The 17,952-nt window shown below is 38.7% G+C and overlaps 1 protein-coding gene across 2 annotated transcripts in view; it reads right to left on the bottom strand.

Annotated features, from left to right (window-relative positions):
- LOC122561080 (protein prune homolog 2-like) overlaps positions 1 to 17,952 on the bottom strand; it is a 435,917-nt gene that overhangs the window by 74,474 nt on the left and 343,491 nt on the right. For both annotated transcript variants that reach the window (XM_043712461.2, XM_043712468.2), the window contains exon 10: positions 5,156 to 5,235. In XM_043712461.2, coding sequence (XP_043568396.2) covers positions 5,156 to 5,235 — 80 coding nt within the window. The remainder of the gene's footprint in view (positions 1 to 5,155; positions 5,236 to 17,952) is intronic.

Below are 17,952 nucleotides of genomic sequence, written 5' to 3'. Positions count from 1 at the left end.
TAAGATGGTATTAAAAAAGATGAAGAATGCAAAGTCATGGAGATAATATTTAAAGGAGTGTCTTCAGAGGAGGGTATCTAGTTAAATGGGCAGAAAAGCAGGGAATATCATCTACACCACATAGACCAGGTACTCAGCCGCCAAGAAACCAGAGACGAATCAATAAAAATGGAAGATACTCAGAAGGTCAAAATGAGAGAAGCACAGATATCAGCAAGAATAAAGGACTAGAGGAGGTAATGGAGATGGGATAGAGTCAGGATATGGAAGGATCTGAAACTAAGTTAAAAATCACACAACACCAGGTTATAGTCCAACAGGTTTAATTGGAAGAACACTAGCTTTCGGAGCGACACTCCTTCATCAAGTGATAGTGGAGGGCTCAATCCTAACAGAATTTATAGCAAAAATTTACAGTGTGATGTAACTGAAATTATACATTGAAAAATTGATTGTCTGTTAAGCCTTTCCTCTGTTAGAATACAGTGATAGTTTCACTTCTTTGTGTAAACTCAGGACAACTCCATACAACCCTGTCACGGTAGATGCTGCAAGACGTGTCAGAGTGTGGATATAGATACCACCATTACGCGTGGGAACACCTCCCACCGTGTACATGGCAGTTATTCGTGTGACTCAGCCAACGTTGTCTATCTTATACGTTGCAGGCAAGGATGCCCAGAGGCATGGTACATTGGGGAAACCGAACAAAGGCTACGACAACAGATGAATGGGCACCGCACAACAATCAACAGACAGGAGGGTTCCCTCCCAGTTGGGGAACACTTCAGTGGTCCAGGATGTTCAGCCTCGGATCTTCGGGTGACCATCCTCCAAGGTGGACTTCGGGACAGGCAGCAGAGGAAAGTGGCCGAGCAGAGGCTGATAGCTAAGTTCGGTACCCATAGGGAGGGCCTCAACCGGGACCTTGGGTTCATGTCACATTACGGGTGACCACCATTGCACTATACACACACACAGATACTCCTACACACACACACACACACACACACTGTCGCGCAGACAGACACTCACACACCCTTACAGACACAACACTCCCACACGCACCCCCTCACAGACTTAAGACTCTCTGCACTCACTAGACACACACACGCATACACTTTCTCACATTCACAACCCTCAACCCAGACAGACACACACACACAGACAGACAAAGACCCACATTCACACATATATTTTGTGGGGTGAATTTGTACTTGCAGGGTAACATTGTACTCTGCTCAAAAATTGCATCATTCATGTAGAACTCTGAGCTCAAAAACTGCATGAATTTATGTAAAAATCCATTATCTCACTTTTTAGATTAGAATCAATCTAAATATCATGGCATAGACAGAGAATACAGGGGGCCAACACCTTCAATATATTGTCTAGCTATGACCATTGTTAACAGCTAACCCGAGAATGCAACATTTTAAAAATAAAGGTTTTGTGATTTACACATTAAAGAAGTGAAATTATCACTGTATTCTAACAGATGAAAGGCTTAACAGACAATCAATTTTTCAATGTATAATTTCAATTAGATCACATTGTAAATTTTTGCTATATATTCTGTGTTAGGATTGAACCCTCCACTATCACCTGATGAAGGAGCGTCGCTCCGAAAGCTAGTGTGCTTCCAATTAAACCTGTTGGACTATAACCTGGTATTGTGTGATTTTTTAACTTTGTACACCCCACTCCAACACCGGCATCTCCAAATCATGATCTGAAACTAGACTGACATTTTAAAATCAATGTGTTGGTGTACCAGAAGCCAATGAGTGTAGGGGTGGTGGGTGAGCAGGATATGATGGCCGGACACGAGCAGCAAAGCTTTAGATGACCTCAGGTTTATGAAACGTGGGATGTTGACCAGGACAGCAATGGAGCAATCATTACGGGAGATATCCAAGGCATGGATGAGGATTTGAGCAGTTGGTGAATGAAGGATGAGGCAGGGTTGGGTGATGTTATGGAAATTGACAGTTTTAGTGATGGTATGGATACATTTCTGAAAGCTCATCTTGGACTTTGAGATGACACTAGAATGCATTTGCCTTAACATACAGTATGACTTAGAAAATAAACAGAGGCTTTACAGAGCAGGATATATTGCTGGGAGAGAGAAGGGCTCTCAACAGGAAACCGCATCCATCTGTGTTGTTCAGGCAACTATTCTCCACTTGAACCTGCGTGTAGAAACAATGGCAGAGCTGTTTGCACTTTAGTCAGGATATGCTCACTGCCACCCACTGCAATTTACAGAGCAGGGCAAGAATCTGGGCTGTACATGTGATTGGGGTGATGACATTTTGTGTGCCTGTTCCCACCACTTCCTCTGGCAGTTCATTCCATTGTTTAAAGAAATTGCCCCTCATATCCTTTTTAAATCTTTCTCCTCTCACCTAAAAATATGCCCCCGGTTTTTAACACCCCCACCCTAGAGAAAAGACCCTTGTGATTCATTTTATCTATGCCTTTCATGATTTTATAAGCTAAATAAGGTCACCTCTCAGCCTCCTATGCTCCATTGAAAGAGGTCCAGCCTTCATAGTCTATTTTTATATCTCAAACCCTCCAATTCTGGCAACACCTCAGTAAAACCTTTTCTGAAGCCTCTCCAGTTTAATAATATCCTTCCTACAAAAGGGCTACCAGAACTGCACACAGTACCACAGAAGTCTGGAGATGGCTACTGACAGTCTGGCTTTTCATCAGCAATAAACATGGCAACTGCTGTGCTTCCAATAACACTGCAGAAAGATTTTTCACCCAGTGTGCTCAATCTCAGGTTTCAGAATATCATTTCGTCCCTCTCCAGACTGTTTAATAGCAAGTTAATTGTAGGTGTACAGGTTATCAGTCACCTTGTTCACCCCACCCTCCCAGCACATCACTGAGGCATTGAAAAACTGATGCACTATGACAGCATATTATTCTTATGCATCCAACATCCCTGCATGGGAGATTGAAAATTAAGCCTCAAGCTGAGGACTTGTTCCAATTTACTTTTCTGAAAGATCCAGTTAAGGTCTGGAAGACAGAGTAAGTCTCCAAAGTGAAGCAGATAGGAAAGGAAGCTGGGGACGACGGGTTCAGGTTGAGGTTCCCTCTGAACTGCCTTTGCGAGAAGGGACTGAAGGAAGTCGTGTTTAAAATAAGAGGACAGCATGGCACAGTGGACTGGAGGTTAAAACAGTTGAACAAACAATTGAAGGGAATACGAATGAAGAATGGTGAGAGTAAAGGGGTGGTCAGGTAGATATAAGCAGTCGAAGATAAAGCATTACACAATTGGAGTGAACGGACAGGTGACAGCAGGAGGGAAAATCCAGCAGCTTCTGAAAACCATGCTTTCTCTGCAATCGTTAACCCAAGTACTTATTGGAGCTACTGATAATCCATCCCCCTATCAAATCTACCAATTTCCCCTAACATAATGAGAAGAAATAGAAAAGCCACAAACAAATTAAACAAAAGCTCCAAACACTCTCAAAAAGCTTGACACCATCCAGGAAAAAACAGCTCACTTGATTGGCATCACAACCACAAACATTCAGTCATTAAACCACCGATGCTCAGCAGCAGCAGCATATACAAGATGCACAGCTGGCATTTGGCGAACATCCTTAATCAGTAGCTTCCAAACCCATAACAAATTTCATGTAGAAGTACAAGGGCAGCAGAGACAGGGGAACATCATCTGCAAATACCCCTGCAGCAGTTCAAGATGGTAGTCCATCGCCACCTTCTCAAGGACAATCTGGGATGTGCAATTAGAGCTGGCCAACCAGCAATGCCCATGAGATGCAAGAGATCAAATTTTCAAAATAATTTTGGTTCAGGGTGCACCAATGCCTCAAACTGAAAATTTTCAATTTTATATTTAAGTTCCTTGAAGATTTTGTTCCATCGCAGTTTAGAAACACTTTCCACACCTACAAGCCCTATCATTCTGGCTTGTTCAGCATGTCTGATTTCCTTCAGTATGCCACTGGCAGCTGTATCCTTTGCCATTGAGGATCAGGACCTAAATGTGACTCCCAAAATCTGTTCACATTGGTCTGTACTTTAAGATGCTCCATAAAACCTACCTTTCTAATTCAACCTTTGATTTGATTTGATTTATTGGTGCCATATGTATCTAGGTACATTGAAAAGATTTGTTTTGTATGCAGTACAGGCAGATAACATACAAGGACATACAGATCACAGAATGCTTAGACAGAGCCAGGCATATAAGGTTATGGGCACAACAGGTGCACAAAAGCAAGATCAACATTAGATTTGAAATTAGAGAGGTCCATTCAGCAGTCTAACAGCAGGGAAGAAGCTGTTCTCGAGCCTACTGGAACACGTGTTTAAGTTTCTGCCTGATGGAATAGGTATTACCGGGATGGGAGGGGTCTTTGATGATTTTGGCAGCCTTTCCGTGGCAACGATAAGTATGGATGGAGTTCATGAATGGGAGGTTGGTTTGTGTGCTGGTCTAGGCTGTGTACACAACTTTGTGTAGTTTCTTATGGTCCTGGGCACAGCAGTTGCTATACCCAAGCCTTTGGCTACCTCTCCAAATACCACTTATAGAATTTCGAACTAAATATTGTCTGATAATAGCCCTATTTTATATTTTAGGATGTTTTACTACATTAAAATGTCCTGTGTAAATAAAAGCTGCCTTTAACAAACCAAGGCAGTGTCAAAGTTATTGCGCAATGAAGAAATATTTACAGTGAAATTTAACAGAACGGTATTCGGAATGTACATTAACTGAGATGGTATAGGCCTAAGCTTATTTGCCAATGTTCAACAAATTGAAATCCAGGTACTATGTGCAATAAATGATTCAAGAATGTCCAACATTGATTTAATAAAACATAAAACATTCTTGCTTTAAAATCAACTTGTAAAAATATTTCAATGCAGACTGTAAAGGCGACTTATGGACTAAATGGACTGTCATTAAAGAAAATACAGTGATGTTGAACAATTCATTTTTACCACATCTGTCAGTTGTGAGCTTTGTAAGGCAACTTTCAGTACACTTTCATTGCAAACAAAATGATGAGTCATAATTATTGTGACATTGATTCTCAGCGCATAACTTAACACTGCTATTTTCAGAATGAATTAATCAAACTCTTCCTACCAGGTCTGCTGTCTTCAGCTAAGGGACTTAGCACACCCTCACCAAAGGGAATGTCCATTCCCACATCCTCTGGCACTGATCTGTGAAACATGAATACATCAAAGTAATTACTCTGTCACACTAATACATTGGCACCTCGTTCTGTTCTCAAGTTTTGATTCCAGTAATATGCAGAACTGCTAAAAACAAGTTTGGCAACATGATTGACCAACACTTGTTCACATGTGCTTTAGATTTTAACAGTTAAAATTTCTGCCTATTCTAATCTATTCCAAATAATCTATTCCATCTATTTAAAATGTGTCATTAAAAAAATCATCAGGACAATTCAAGATTAAATGTTGAACTGAATTTATATATGTCTTATCAGTTTACAGCTGGTTTACTTGAAGTCAGGATTCTTGAGCCAAGTTATAACTGCAATAACATGTGTGTCTGTAATGTATAAATGCAAAATGAGGCTTGAAATAATGATCAAGATCACAGTCCATATCCTGCACAAATAGCTTGAAGTTGAATCTCAGCAACAATATCTTTAGAAACCACCGGGAAAGAAAGGAAGATAAAGGTTGTAGCTACTAAATCAGATAAGGGGATGTTCTGAATTTTTAAAAAAATGAAAGTACTGCAGATGCTGTAAGTCAGAAACAAAAACTGAAATTGCTGGAAAAGCTCAGCATGTCTAGCAGCATCCGTGAAGAGAAATCAGAGTCAAGAGTGTGGTGGCAGAAAAGCACAGCAGGTCAGGCATTTTTGCCTAAAATGTCGATTTTCCTGCTCCTCGGATGCTGCCTGGCCTGCTGTGCTTTTCCAGCACCACACTCTTGACTGATCTCCAGCATTTGCAGTCCTCACTTTTGCCCAAAGAGAAATCAGAGTTCTGAGGAAGGATCATCGGACCCAAAAGGTTAACTTTGATTTCTCTCCACAGATGCTGCCAGACCTGTTGAGACTTTCCAGAAATATATCTGATTCTCCTTGGTTATAAAAAGACCACCTCACACACACTCACCTGCCTAACCATTCCACTACAACCTCTCTGCCAGATACATGGTGCAATTAGAACTGCTACATGATATGATTCAGCCAAATGTTATGTTCGGAATAATGACTGAAGGGAAATGAAAGCTTTTATGTACAGTTTCTGCTTGGAATTATGAAACATTTATTTAAAAGGAAAGTAAACAAATGGCAGCACTAAAGAAAACAAGTGATAACAGGATGCTCTAAGGCAATTAAAAACTTTTGCCTTAACCACCGAATGGCTGTTCCCTTGTGAAATTACTGCAGTGTTTGATTCGGATCTCGAAATGAAATTCGGTATCAAAAGCTTTTTAATTAACCGTCAGGTCCTGGAAAGAAAGCATGTCTAATTCAAGACTAACGAACCAGTTTAAATACAACCTTACAGTAACATCTCAGCCTCAGGTACAGAATGATTCTGTGCTTAAGATAAAAAGCAGGAGTCTGCTCCTAGCTTAAAAAAAAATATTTTAAACTTAACCTTGAAAAGATTCTGACACAATCTGTCAGGAAGCCATTTTATGGTCAAAAGTTTGCCCTCCTTGCTAAGGAACCATTTTGTGAAACAATGGTATCTGACATGTGAGCTGTGCAAGGTTACCTTATGAACCCCTCCAATTAGTTCTTTATGATAGGAACTTATCTCACCAGCAGACGCCTAACTCAGCTGGATTTATTTTTCCCCACTTGATGAATGGCTCAGGGCCTGTAGCAGTGATCAGTCAAGTGCATACAGACCTATCAATTAACTTCTTTTTCTTACAAATTATTGTCTTTAACTGTTATCCGTCTAATTAAAAACATACAGTGTTTAGTATAAAGGAAGCCACTTTGAGACAGTACAGTAGAGTAGCTGCTAGGGCTCTTGAAGAGCTGATATCCTACTCTCCTGGGTTACTAGAACCTAGTTAGTTTGGCTTATAGCTAACAATATTATGTTCACAGGTTGAGTCCACAAAAGATTCCCTGGGCTGTCTCAAATCTGTACTTTAACAGTTGAATCTCAGCAACAATAGCTTTAGAGACCATTGGGAAAGAAGGGAAGATGGAGGGTGTAGCTACTAAATCAGATAGGGAGATGTTCTGAATAAAAAATGAAAGAACTGCAGATGCTGTAAACCAGAAACGAAAACAGAAATTGCTGGAAAAACTCAGCAAGTCTAGCAGTATCTGTGAAGGGAAATCAGAGTGGTGTTCAAGGAAGGATCACTGGACCCAAAAGGTTAACTTTGATTTCTCTGCACAGATGCTGCCAGACCTGTTGAGTTTTTCCAGAAATATATCTGATTCTCCTTGGTTATAAAGAGATCACCTCACACACACTCACCTGCCCAACCATTCCACCACAACCTCTCTGCTAGTTACAAGGCGCATGTATAAATTAGAACTGCTACATGATATAATTCAGTCAATTGTTATGTTCGGAATAATGACGGAAGGGAAATGAAAGCTTTTATGAACAGTTTCTGCTTGGAATTATGAAACATATATTTCAAAAGAAAGTTAAAAAAAGGCAACACTAAAGAAAATAAACTTGCATTTACATCACATAGGTGACACCTAGTCAGCTCAATTTTGTGTAAACTTCAGTCACCCAAAACACTTTCCCTGTTCCCTAACACACTCCAAGTCTCATCATCTATTATTCCTATGCAGCATCCTATGCTATATACGCATTTATAACCAGGCACTAAAATCATGATTTCAAGCATGCAAGCTGTAAACTGATATTCGCATATAAATTCAGTTCACCCCCTGGCTCCTGGCTAAACAATGCCTCATCGTAAATTTCTGATGCTAATTTTCAAACCTCCCCACACCTTTGCCTCTCCCTATCTCTGGCATCTTCTCCAGCCGAAAAACTTTCCAAGATGTTTTTGGCCTTTGAATTCTAGGCATTAGAAAATCCCCATTTCTACCAAATTCTCTCTGCCTATTTCTCTTCCATTAAGACAGTCTTTAAAATTTACTTCTGACTAACGTTTGGTCATTTGCCTTAATATCATCTTATTTGATGTAGTGAATAATGACAATGCTTTTTGTGAAGTGGTTTGGTATATTCTGTTACGTTTAAGGTGCTATTTACATGAGCAAGTTATTGTTTTTAAATTACCATTATTTACCGAATGCAGCAACCAATTTTTGCACAATTCCACTAATATACTGAGACAAATAGACGTTTCATCTATTTGACTCTGATCGGCATGGGTGCATTGGACTGGAGGGTCTGTTTCCATGCTGCATATCTCAATGGCTCTATGACAGCGTGCAGTCCCAATCCTTTTCTTTCCATCTTTCACATAAGGTGCTCTGTTTAATTTTTGTCAGAATAAGCATCTCAAATTGCAGCCCAGAAGGGTTAAGGCTCATGTGTTTGTTAATTGATCAGTTTAAGTTCTGTATAATGGCAAAGCAGGAAGGCGAAGCTTGAGTGTTCCAACTGGAGCTTAATTCAGGCAAGGACAGGAAAATGGCGAGGTTCTGGTCCAACACTATTCTGCCTTATTAAGTATGCTCCCTTTCTCCAGAGTCCAGAGGATTTTGTCATTCATTTTGCAAGTTCCATGATTGATTAATAAACTGTGTAGATCACCTGAAGAGAATGTGGGTGATCTCCTCTAACCAGCAGTTTGCTCTTTGCAGCAACAAATAATTCTGTATATTTTGATGATGCTGACTGCAAATGTTCAGTTGTCATCAGTCTAAGTCTTAAGGAACATTGGGGGCGGGGGGGGGGGGGGAGAATTAGCACAGTCCTCTGGGAAATAGGTGATGTCACACTTTTGTCTCCTACATCCTGGCCCATTTCATGTTTTCATGTATATCCCGATCATTCACGATTAACGTAGTTCCTCACAGGCTATTCACATTGGTTACCCAGTTGGGTAGGCTGACTGTGCTTACCTTGCCTAGATCAGATAATTATAACCCACAAGAATGAAAGATAATTGTAACCCACAAGTTATTTATTAACTCATAACAAGCAGAGAGAGAGAGAGAGAGATTCCTATTAGGAAACTTCCTCAACCAATCAACATTTTTAATTTTTCAGCTATTTGCTATACTTCTTATTTAAATAAAAAAATCATGAAATGTAGGCATCACTGGCTAGGCTAGCACTTATTGCCAAATTGCCCAGAGATCAGTTAAGAGTCAACGACATTGCTGTGGGTCTAGAGTAACATGCAGACCTAACTAGGTAAGGGTGGAACATCTCCTCCCCAAGAGGATATTAGTGGACAAGGCAAAAAAAAAGGTTACTTTAGGCCAAATAGCCTAACACTCATTCTTGTAAAATTTTGGAATTGGTTGTTAAATAAGTAATAGCTGAATATTTAGAAACATATAATCTAATTAAGTAGAGTCAGCATGGTTTCATGAAAGGGAAATTGTGTCTAATATGTCAGAGTTTTTTGAGGAAGTCACAACCAGAGTGGATACAGAGGAACCAGTAAACCTGTTGTATTTGGACTTCCAGAAGGCATTTGACAAGGTATCTCACAAAAGGTTAAATCATAAGACTCAATTGATGTTGGAAGTAGGATATTGGCATGGATTGGGGATTAACTCATGGGCAGGAAACAATGAGTGGTAATCAGGGATTTTTTTGTCGGTTGGTGACCTGGAACCAGTGGGGTTCTAAGGCAACCACTACTGATTAACACATATATGAACAACTTTGAAGGAAACAAACTAATGTACTGCAGCCTAATTTGCAGACAACACAAAAATAGGTGGAAATGAAAGTTGCAAGAGGGATGCAAACAGCTTACAAAGAGATATTGATAGGGTAAGTGGGTAAAAAAGTGTCAAAAGGAGTATAATATGGGAACATGTCAAGTTGTTCATTTTGGAATGAAAAACAAAAGTAGAGTATTATTTAAAAGGGAAAAAAAAACTGCAGAAAGTTATAACACAAAAGGACTTGAAGGTACTTTGCATGAAACCCAGAAAGCTAGCACATAGAAACAGCAGGTAATCAGGAAGGCTAATGGAACTTTAACCCTTATTTCAAAGGAGGTTGAAGTATAAGAGTAGGGAAGTCTTAGTGCAACTCTACAAGGTGCTAGTGAGACCATATCTGGAGTACTCTGAGCAGTTTCGGTTCCCGTATTTAAAGAAAGATGTTACTTCATTGGAGGCAGTTATCCCTGGTATGGAGGGATTGTCTTAGAAAGTAAACATGGTGGGACAGTTCTCATTGGAATTTAGAGATTTGGATTGAGAGGTGATCGCATTGAGACATCTTGGATTCTCAAGGGGCTTGAGAGGATGGTTCCCCTCATGGCAAGGTTTAGGACCAAAGGTTATATAGCCTCAGTATAAAGGGTGTCAATTTAAGACTGATTCAAGAAAACATTTCTTCTCTCAAAGGATTGAGTGTCTTTGGAACTCCTTGCCATAGAGAGCTTTGGGAGCAGAATCCTTGTGTATATTTAAGGCTCAGATTAGTATCAGAATCAGGGGCCATGGGGAAAACACAGGAAAATAGATGTGAGAAATGTCAGAGCAGCAATAATCTTATTGAATGGGAAACAGGCTCAAGGGAGTGAAGGTTTACTCCCGTTCCTATTTCTTATAGTCTTATGGATTTTTATGAAAAATTGACAATAGTTATTTGGTTTTATTCCAGGATTTAAAAAAAAAATCGAATTCAGATTTCGCCACCTACCATGACGACAATTAAACCCATATTTCCCAAAATATTAACATTAATGCCACTGCAGTGGCATTACCACTATGCACTGCATCTCCTTAAGGTGAGGAGAATTGCAACAGAATTTTGTAGTAATATCAAACACTATTGTTTTGACAAAAGCTTAAAAAGTTGCAAGAATCTTGGCCTATTCGGTTTCCAATTTGAGCAAAGACTCTGAAACACACTCTTTCTGGTTTGGCCCTAGACATAGTGACGTGATCATCAGTGGGCTAGTTAGAAATACAGGTAGTTCTCATATAAAGTGTGTTTTGGCAGTGCGATTTGACTATAATGTCGCTGAAGCATTTGGGAATAGTATTTTCGAGAATGCTTACCTCAGTTTGCAATAGTGAGATTCCAGTGGTGAATGCTTCACATGCTTGGTTCCGCGCATGCGCCAATGTCAGCTGCTGTCACAGCATGAGAGGTACAATACTATACATTGAGCAGCTTCATCTCAAAAATTAAACTTATGAATGCTTCTGAGACAAGAATATTCTTGTATAATTCCTGTATAGGCCCTGTATAATTCTGGCAGGACTGCATTATTCTTATACATACTATTTGTCTTTCTAATTTGTCCTTGTATCTGCATATCACTCAATCTACTCCGACATTTGCAAAAATGGAAGGACATAATGACAAGAATGGTGGCAAGAAGCGTCTTGGTGATAAAATTGCAGGTGGTGAAACAAAAGAAAGGCTATAACACTGGAAGGGAAGCTAAATGTTGTTGAGCGTTTTTAGCATAAGGAGAGAACACGTAATATAGCTCGCTTAACAGGAATCACGGAATCTACCGTACGCACCATTAGGGGCAATGCCGAAAAGTTTAAAGCAAGCTGTATTACTGGAACAAGTCCGAGTACTAGCAAATCTGGGAGGTCACAGCCAAAGGAGCTTGAGGAGATGGAGAGGCTTCTACGTGTTTGATAGAAGATCAAACAAAAAAAGCCACCTGGGACAACCTTTCTCACCATAGAAGAGAAAGCTTTATCCATTTAAGATGATCTAAACCAACCCCCAAGAAACACAGTCACAAGACAATCAACCACAGCTGGAAACGAAGGTGGTGGTGATGATGTCCCTGCATTAACAATACTTTTTCCAAAATAATGTGTTAAATTTACTTCTGTTTTGTTAATAAGTATGATTTAAAGTTTCATTCAGGCTGTGCTAAACTTTGTGTTATGCGTTTGGGTGATCTTTGAGCAATTGTCAGTGATAGTTGTTGTTGGTCTGCCCCTAACCTACTTTTCCCATAGGCCCCATTATTTCTATGATGCAAAGTTTCGCCGGAATGCAACCACTGTGTGATAGGAGAACGATCTGTCGGTCAACTGGCAATCTGGGAAAGAAAATAGCTCATCTCATTTTAATCTTACACAGTAGGTTGGACTGAGAGAGGATAACTTTTTTTTGGGTGAGATTGCAACAAAAATTTGCTACATTCAATTCTTCTTTAGTTATTTACACTAACTTATTCAAAGTGTGGTTTTTGCAAATGTTGTAGGTTTCAGTGTTTTCTCAGTTTGCTATCTTAATAAAGAACAAGTAAAATATTTCAGAAATGTTTTTGCAGAATTCAGTTTGTTGAGGATAATTGGAGCATTCTTAATTATTGGTCAGTAAATTTGCTGCTGTTTCTTACAGTTTTTTTAGGAAATCAATCATGGTGCATTATGTTTGTGCAGTGAGCAGAAGTCATTTGAACAATTGGTTGTCAAGGTACTGAAGTAACTTAGTGTCCACAGAACAAATTCTAGGAGATAGTAACAGAGTGGGACAAGCTGGCTGTTAGCTGTTCAATAATACATATGTCTAGCCCTGGTTGTAAGACAGTGAGATTGATAAAAGTTCTTTGGTGGTAAACGACTTCAGTCCCACAATCCCTAAAGCCCAAAATGAGAACACAAATCCTATTTTCTTTCATCATTCGTTCTAAAAGTAAAGAAATTAATTACAGTACTGATGCGGCCCACAAGAGATATGAAGGATAGCAACTCTCCTCAAATTCAATTTAACATAATTAATGGGTACACATTCTATCTGATTAGTATGACACTCCTAAACATATCATTTGAGATTGGGATGAAGGTGAGAATAATGGTAATATGTCAAAAGCAGCAGTATTGCCATGCTAACTTTGAGAGAACCTGAATGGTGCTCAAACTATGCTACCTGGGTTAATAGTATTTCCAGTCAAAGAACTGTGCAATGAGAGCCTTTTTACACAAAGGCTCAGTTCTCTGTTGATACCAATTCCTTTAAAAGCACACTGTATTAATATCCAACAGCAAAATTCAGGACAGTTACCTTAAGGTAGCAAGTAACAAGCATACTCTTACCAAAACTTGGAACCTACTTTAAGCTAGCAAAAAATGAGGCCTAAATATAAAACATCATTTTTGATAATTAAAAGTAACGTAACACTTCAAGGAACTCCATCCATCTCAACGATAATCTATGCATTCCTTACTTGAGTATAAGTGGTTTTCACGTTTTATGAAAATACAATTTGATAGTGATTCTGAATAAGAACCAAAACTTTATAAATGACAGCCTGTGACATTAGCTTATGAATATTTAACATCTAAATGGTTGCAACCTGATGATAAAAATGTTACATGTATAAGAAGAGTTAAAGAACCTATTGAACGAATTATACAATGGACAAGATTTGATCTGTTTGAGTTGGACCACAAAACTGGGGTTAAATCTAGAACCCAACATCAGTGTCTCTGCGATAGTCATCCGACATCGATTTTGCTTGAACTAAGCAATTATTAGCAAAAGAGTGCTTCCAAATATGGACAGCAGGTGGCCTCTTGAAGCAGGAGGACTAAAAGTAGGATTTCCAATAGAGGAGGAGTGACAGCCAATCAATGCAGGTAGGAAATGAGAGAATATGTCCATCCTGAGACGCACCTTCAGCACTTTAAAAGTACAAAAATGACCAGAGTTAGCAAACCATCATTGAGGAGTGGGAATCAGTCCTCAGGGCAGCCTGTAGCTAAGGCTGTGACCAGGGAGGTAGGGAAAAACCTCACAGTCAACTTGAAGTACTGGCACCTCAGTCTGCCACTGGTAGGCTCCTGAAGGCAGCTGTCCTGCTCCTGATGCCATGAAAGTAGGAGAGCGCAGGCCAACTAGAAAATTTCAGTTGACTGCTGATCAATGGCCTTACTTAACCTTGAAATGATTTCCGCTGGTTATCCTTTGCTTGCGGGAGGGTAGACATTGCATTTGTGCTCCAACTTCAGAAAAATAGTCTGGTGGTGTGATGGTGCCAGTAAACTGGGAATCTTTTGCCATATTCACTTGTGGAATGTGGGCATCGCTGGCTGGCCAGCATTTATTGCCCATCCCTAACTGCCCTTGAACTGTGTGGCTTGCTAGGCCATTTCATAGGGCAATTGAGAGTCAACCATGTTGCTGTGGGCCTGGAGTCACATTTAGGCCAGAGCAGGTGAGGATGACAGACTTCCTTCCTTGCAGTCAGCCAGATGGGTTTTTCTGACAACCTGTAATGGTTTCATGGTCATCAGTAAACTCTTAATTCCAGATCTTTCTTTTGACCAAATTCCACCATCTGCTGTGTTGAAAATTGAAGTCAGGTCTCCAGAACATCAGCTAAATTTCTGGATAAACACCACTAGGCCATCGCCTCCCCTAGGCCAGCAACATGAAAATAAGATGCCGAACAGCATAGCTCGGCCAATATACCTGGATCAAGATCCTGCCCCAGTTTAATAATACTGCAAACAGAAATCAGTTTGCTATAATTTTCTTAATGACTGCAATATTTCTGCAGGCTTTTATATAAAAATATACAGATATAAAGCTTAAATACAGTGTAAATATAGATTTCAATACACTTCAATGTTCTTGCTTCAGAAATATCTCAGAACTTCTGCACATAATTTTGCACTTCTTTCCCGGCCAGGGCATCATCACCTTCTTGCTTCTTTTCTCATGTTAACTGTCAGTCTTATACTGCATTCACAATTAGAATCTGATTTTGAAGTCACACTAGATGTTAGCTAGCATATTAATATATATTACAGGTTAGAATCATACTCATGCCTATTATAGCACATAGGATATAAATAGAAGTAGCTCAGTAAATGTCAATCTTATTCTAAGCCTGAACAAAATTTTAAAATGAAATACGACTAAGCATTTTGTACTCGTTATAAATTCTGTTTAGTGTCGCTGAACATTTAATTTTTAAAAAAAAAGTCAACACATTTAAAATTCTTTCATCAATTCTTAGTCTGAGTAAAAAATTCAACATGATTTAGAGAAAATGTTAGTTCATTTGTTAACAGGAGTTCAATTCTTATTAGCAATATTTTGCTTTAATTAGAAGAATAAAACCATTCATTCTTTTTAGATTATTTATCTACAAAAACAAAACAGCAAACTCTGCAGGATAATGAACCTTCAGCCTTCCACTATCAGAAGAAACTTTTTTTGTGAAAATATTTGTTTCAAGGCAACCCACCAGTATTAACTTATACCACCTTACTACAATGATTTGGCTTCTTCTGGATACAACTTATACAAAGGTTTTAATATATCTTATGTACTTCTGTCTGGTTCCTCTAATTGCCTCTTTGCATGACTAAAGAACAGTTTTGCACCTTTCCTCATAACTCAGTCTTCAGCTCCAAGTCACATTTCTCTACTTTGCCTCTGTAATTCCATTTTTTCTTAATGTCTTGGGAACTGAAACTTAATTACAGGCACAAATCTAATCAAATCACTGCAGATTTCTGGCAGTCCCATGTCTATTTTAGCAATGTACACTATTGTTACACCTTTCACTAGACAAAATGATGACCGTTTCCATGTCAAAAAACGTAATGAGAAGGTTGTACTGTTTACTTAGGTTAGTTCATTTTCATTAAATTTATTTCCATTTGGTTAAGATAGTATTTTTATATCAATGTTAAAATTGGTTTGTGTTGCCATGAGGCTTGCCGGGGTTTTATGCTGTACATTGGAGAAATGGTTATTCTAGTCTTTTCTGTTAGGTTGCGGCCTATAATTGTTTCTCCTTACACATGAGCAACAGCTGTCTGGCTCTGATAAGTTTCTGCAAACTCTTATTTACACTACTGAACATAATACTGTCCTGTTACTCTATTAGTACATTTGTCACTAGTACAGACTGTTCCATGCTTTGTTCAGAGTCTCTGGCACAGTTATATCATGATATAAATTACCTTATCGCCGTATGCATTTACAAAAGATACGGTAGTCAAAATGTTGAAAACGATGTACTCATGTGGACTTTACCTTTGATTTTAGAAAAACTAGCACCTGAAATTTATAGTAAATAATACTGCATCAAAGGTGCATGGAAAATTTGTAAAATAACTTTATCCAAAGTTCCGACAACTTTTGGCAGATTGGTTTGGTAATCATTTATCATGAAAATGCAATGTCCTAGCATTGAGATATTCTTCTTCCATATGACTGTCAACTGAAAAGCCCCAGTGTTTGGCTGGTCTATAGATACTTCAATCAACTTATTCAAATGTATTATGACACACCTTTAGAACAAGTGCAACTTGATGCCAGGCCATGTGCTTCAAAAGGTAGGGGCTCTACTAGAGCCCAACACTGAAAGATCGAGGGCCATTTTAACTCTATAAGTGGTCAGAGCCAGGATGGGGCCAGTGTACAAAACAGTTCTCATTCTTTACTTCAGAGCTGGAGTGTTTTAAACTCGCTGATCTCTTCTGAATGTCATTGGTTAATTAGCCAGCCACAAAAGGTGGCAAGAGTTTAGGTATCTGTGAATGCCAAGCCAGGAAATGTACGTACCCAGTTTTATTCATCATTCACCAAAAGCATAATTCTTTTAAAAAATCCACTCTTTCTTATTCATCTTTTACAGATTTTTAAAGCACATACCTGGTAGAAGCTCAGTTTATGCACATTTTGATGTGACAGCTGTTTAAACTGGAGAGCTAAAATACTTTTCATGATATTAAAACATCAAGATTGATCTTTGTCATTTAAAAAAAAAACAAAAGTGTCATTTTATGATAACCTACTGATGATCCATATTAATTACTTCTGTTTTACAGCTCCACTTCTTGAGCCTGGATATCAGAATTGTGATAGCTGCAGGCAAATATTTAGGCCTCATTATGTCATTTTTAATACTGACCTCAACGTGATGATTTTAACTGGGCAAAATGACAGATGAAGGAAAGGCAAACATAATAAAAGGCCTAAGTGTTGGTCTGCTGATATTGGCAATATTAATTTCTACAAAATTGATTAAAAATAAAACTGCCATTGAGTCTTACAACTTCAATCAGAAATGGCTTATTGACTTCACCTTGACCTAATTTTCCTGTGTTTTTGGTTTTCAACTCCAGAAGTGCAAATGAGTATACCATTAACTAAATGTTATCATAAAGTGGGCATCATATACCACTCACTTAGGCAAACAGTGAAAACTAGAAAATATAGACAAGTATATCATTCAGTACTCCTAGATCTGCACTATAATCTCTGCTGTCACATAGCTGAGTGTGCGATTTGCTTATTGATCTCCACAGTACTAGCTGTAACGAAACACGTGAAATCAATGTTTCAGTGACCTTCCCTTTCTTCTTGGTAGGGGTGCGGTTTCTATATGTTCACACTGCCAGAACTCATAACATCAGAAATTGTGTTCAGTGTTTCACCACAGATTAGAAAACCAAATTTTGTTTTTGAAAATTACTTCACTGTGGACTCTGGACCATGATCAACCAGACACATGAACATGACCTACAGAGATAATGCAGTCTAATCGTCTTCAATACAAGCACCACAAACAAGGAAAAAGTGTAAGCTCTGCCTCCGTTCTGAAATTTAGAATTCTTTGGTTGAAAACTGAAATCCATTAATGTGGTTATCAATATTAACTGCATAATTGAACATATAAAAACATATGTAGCAACATATAAAGTTTAGTTATTGAAGTATATTTCTCACGTAATAACTATGCTCATAAAGGTACTTACCCCTCCAAGTACTTTCAGTTCTAAAGAGAAATGTTGATCCGTGC

This window comes from Chiloscyllium plagiosum, unplaced genomic scaffold, assembly GCF_037043375.1.
Source record: "Chiloscyllium plagiosum isolate Xiang-an unplaced genomic scaffold, Cpla_swu_hap1 HiC_scaffold_2, whole genome shotgun sequence".
Taxonomy (NCBI): domain Eukaryota; kingdom Metazoa; phylum Chordata; class Chondrichthyes; order Orectolobiformes; family Hemiscylliidae; genus Chiloscyllium; species Chiloscyllium plagiosum.
The sequence above is the reverse complement of the archived record's forward strand: the minus strand, read 5'-3'. Positions and strand labels throughout refer to the sequence as shown.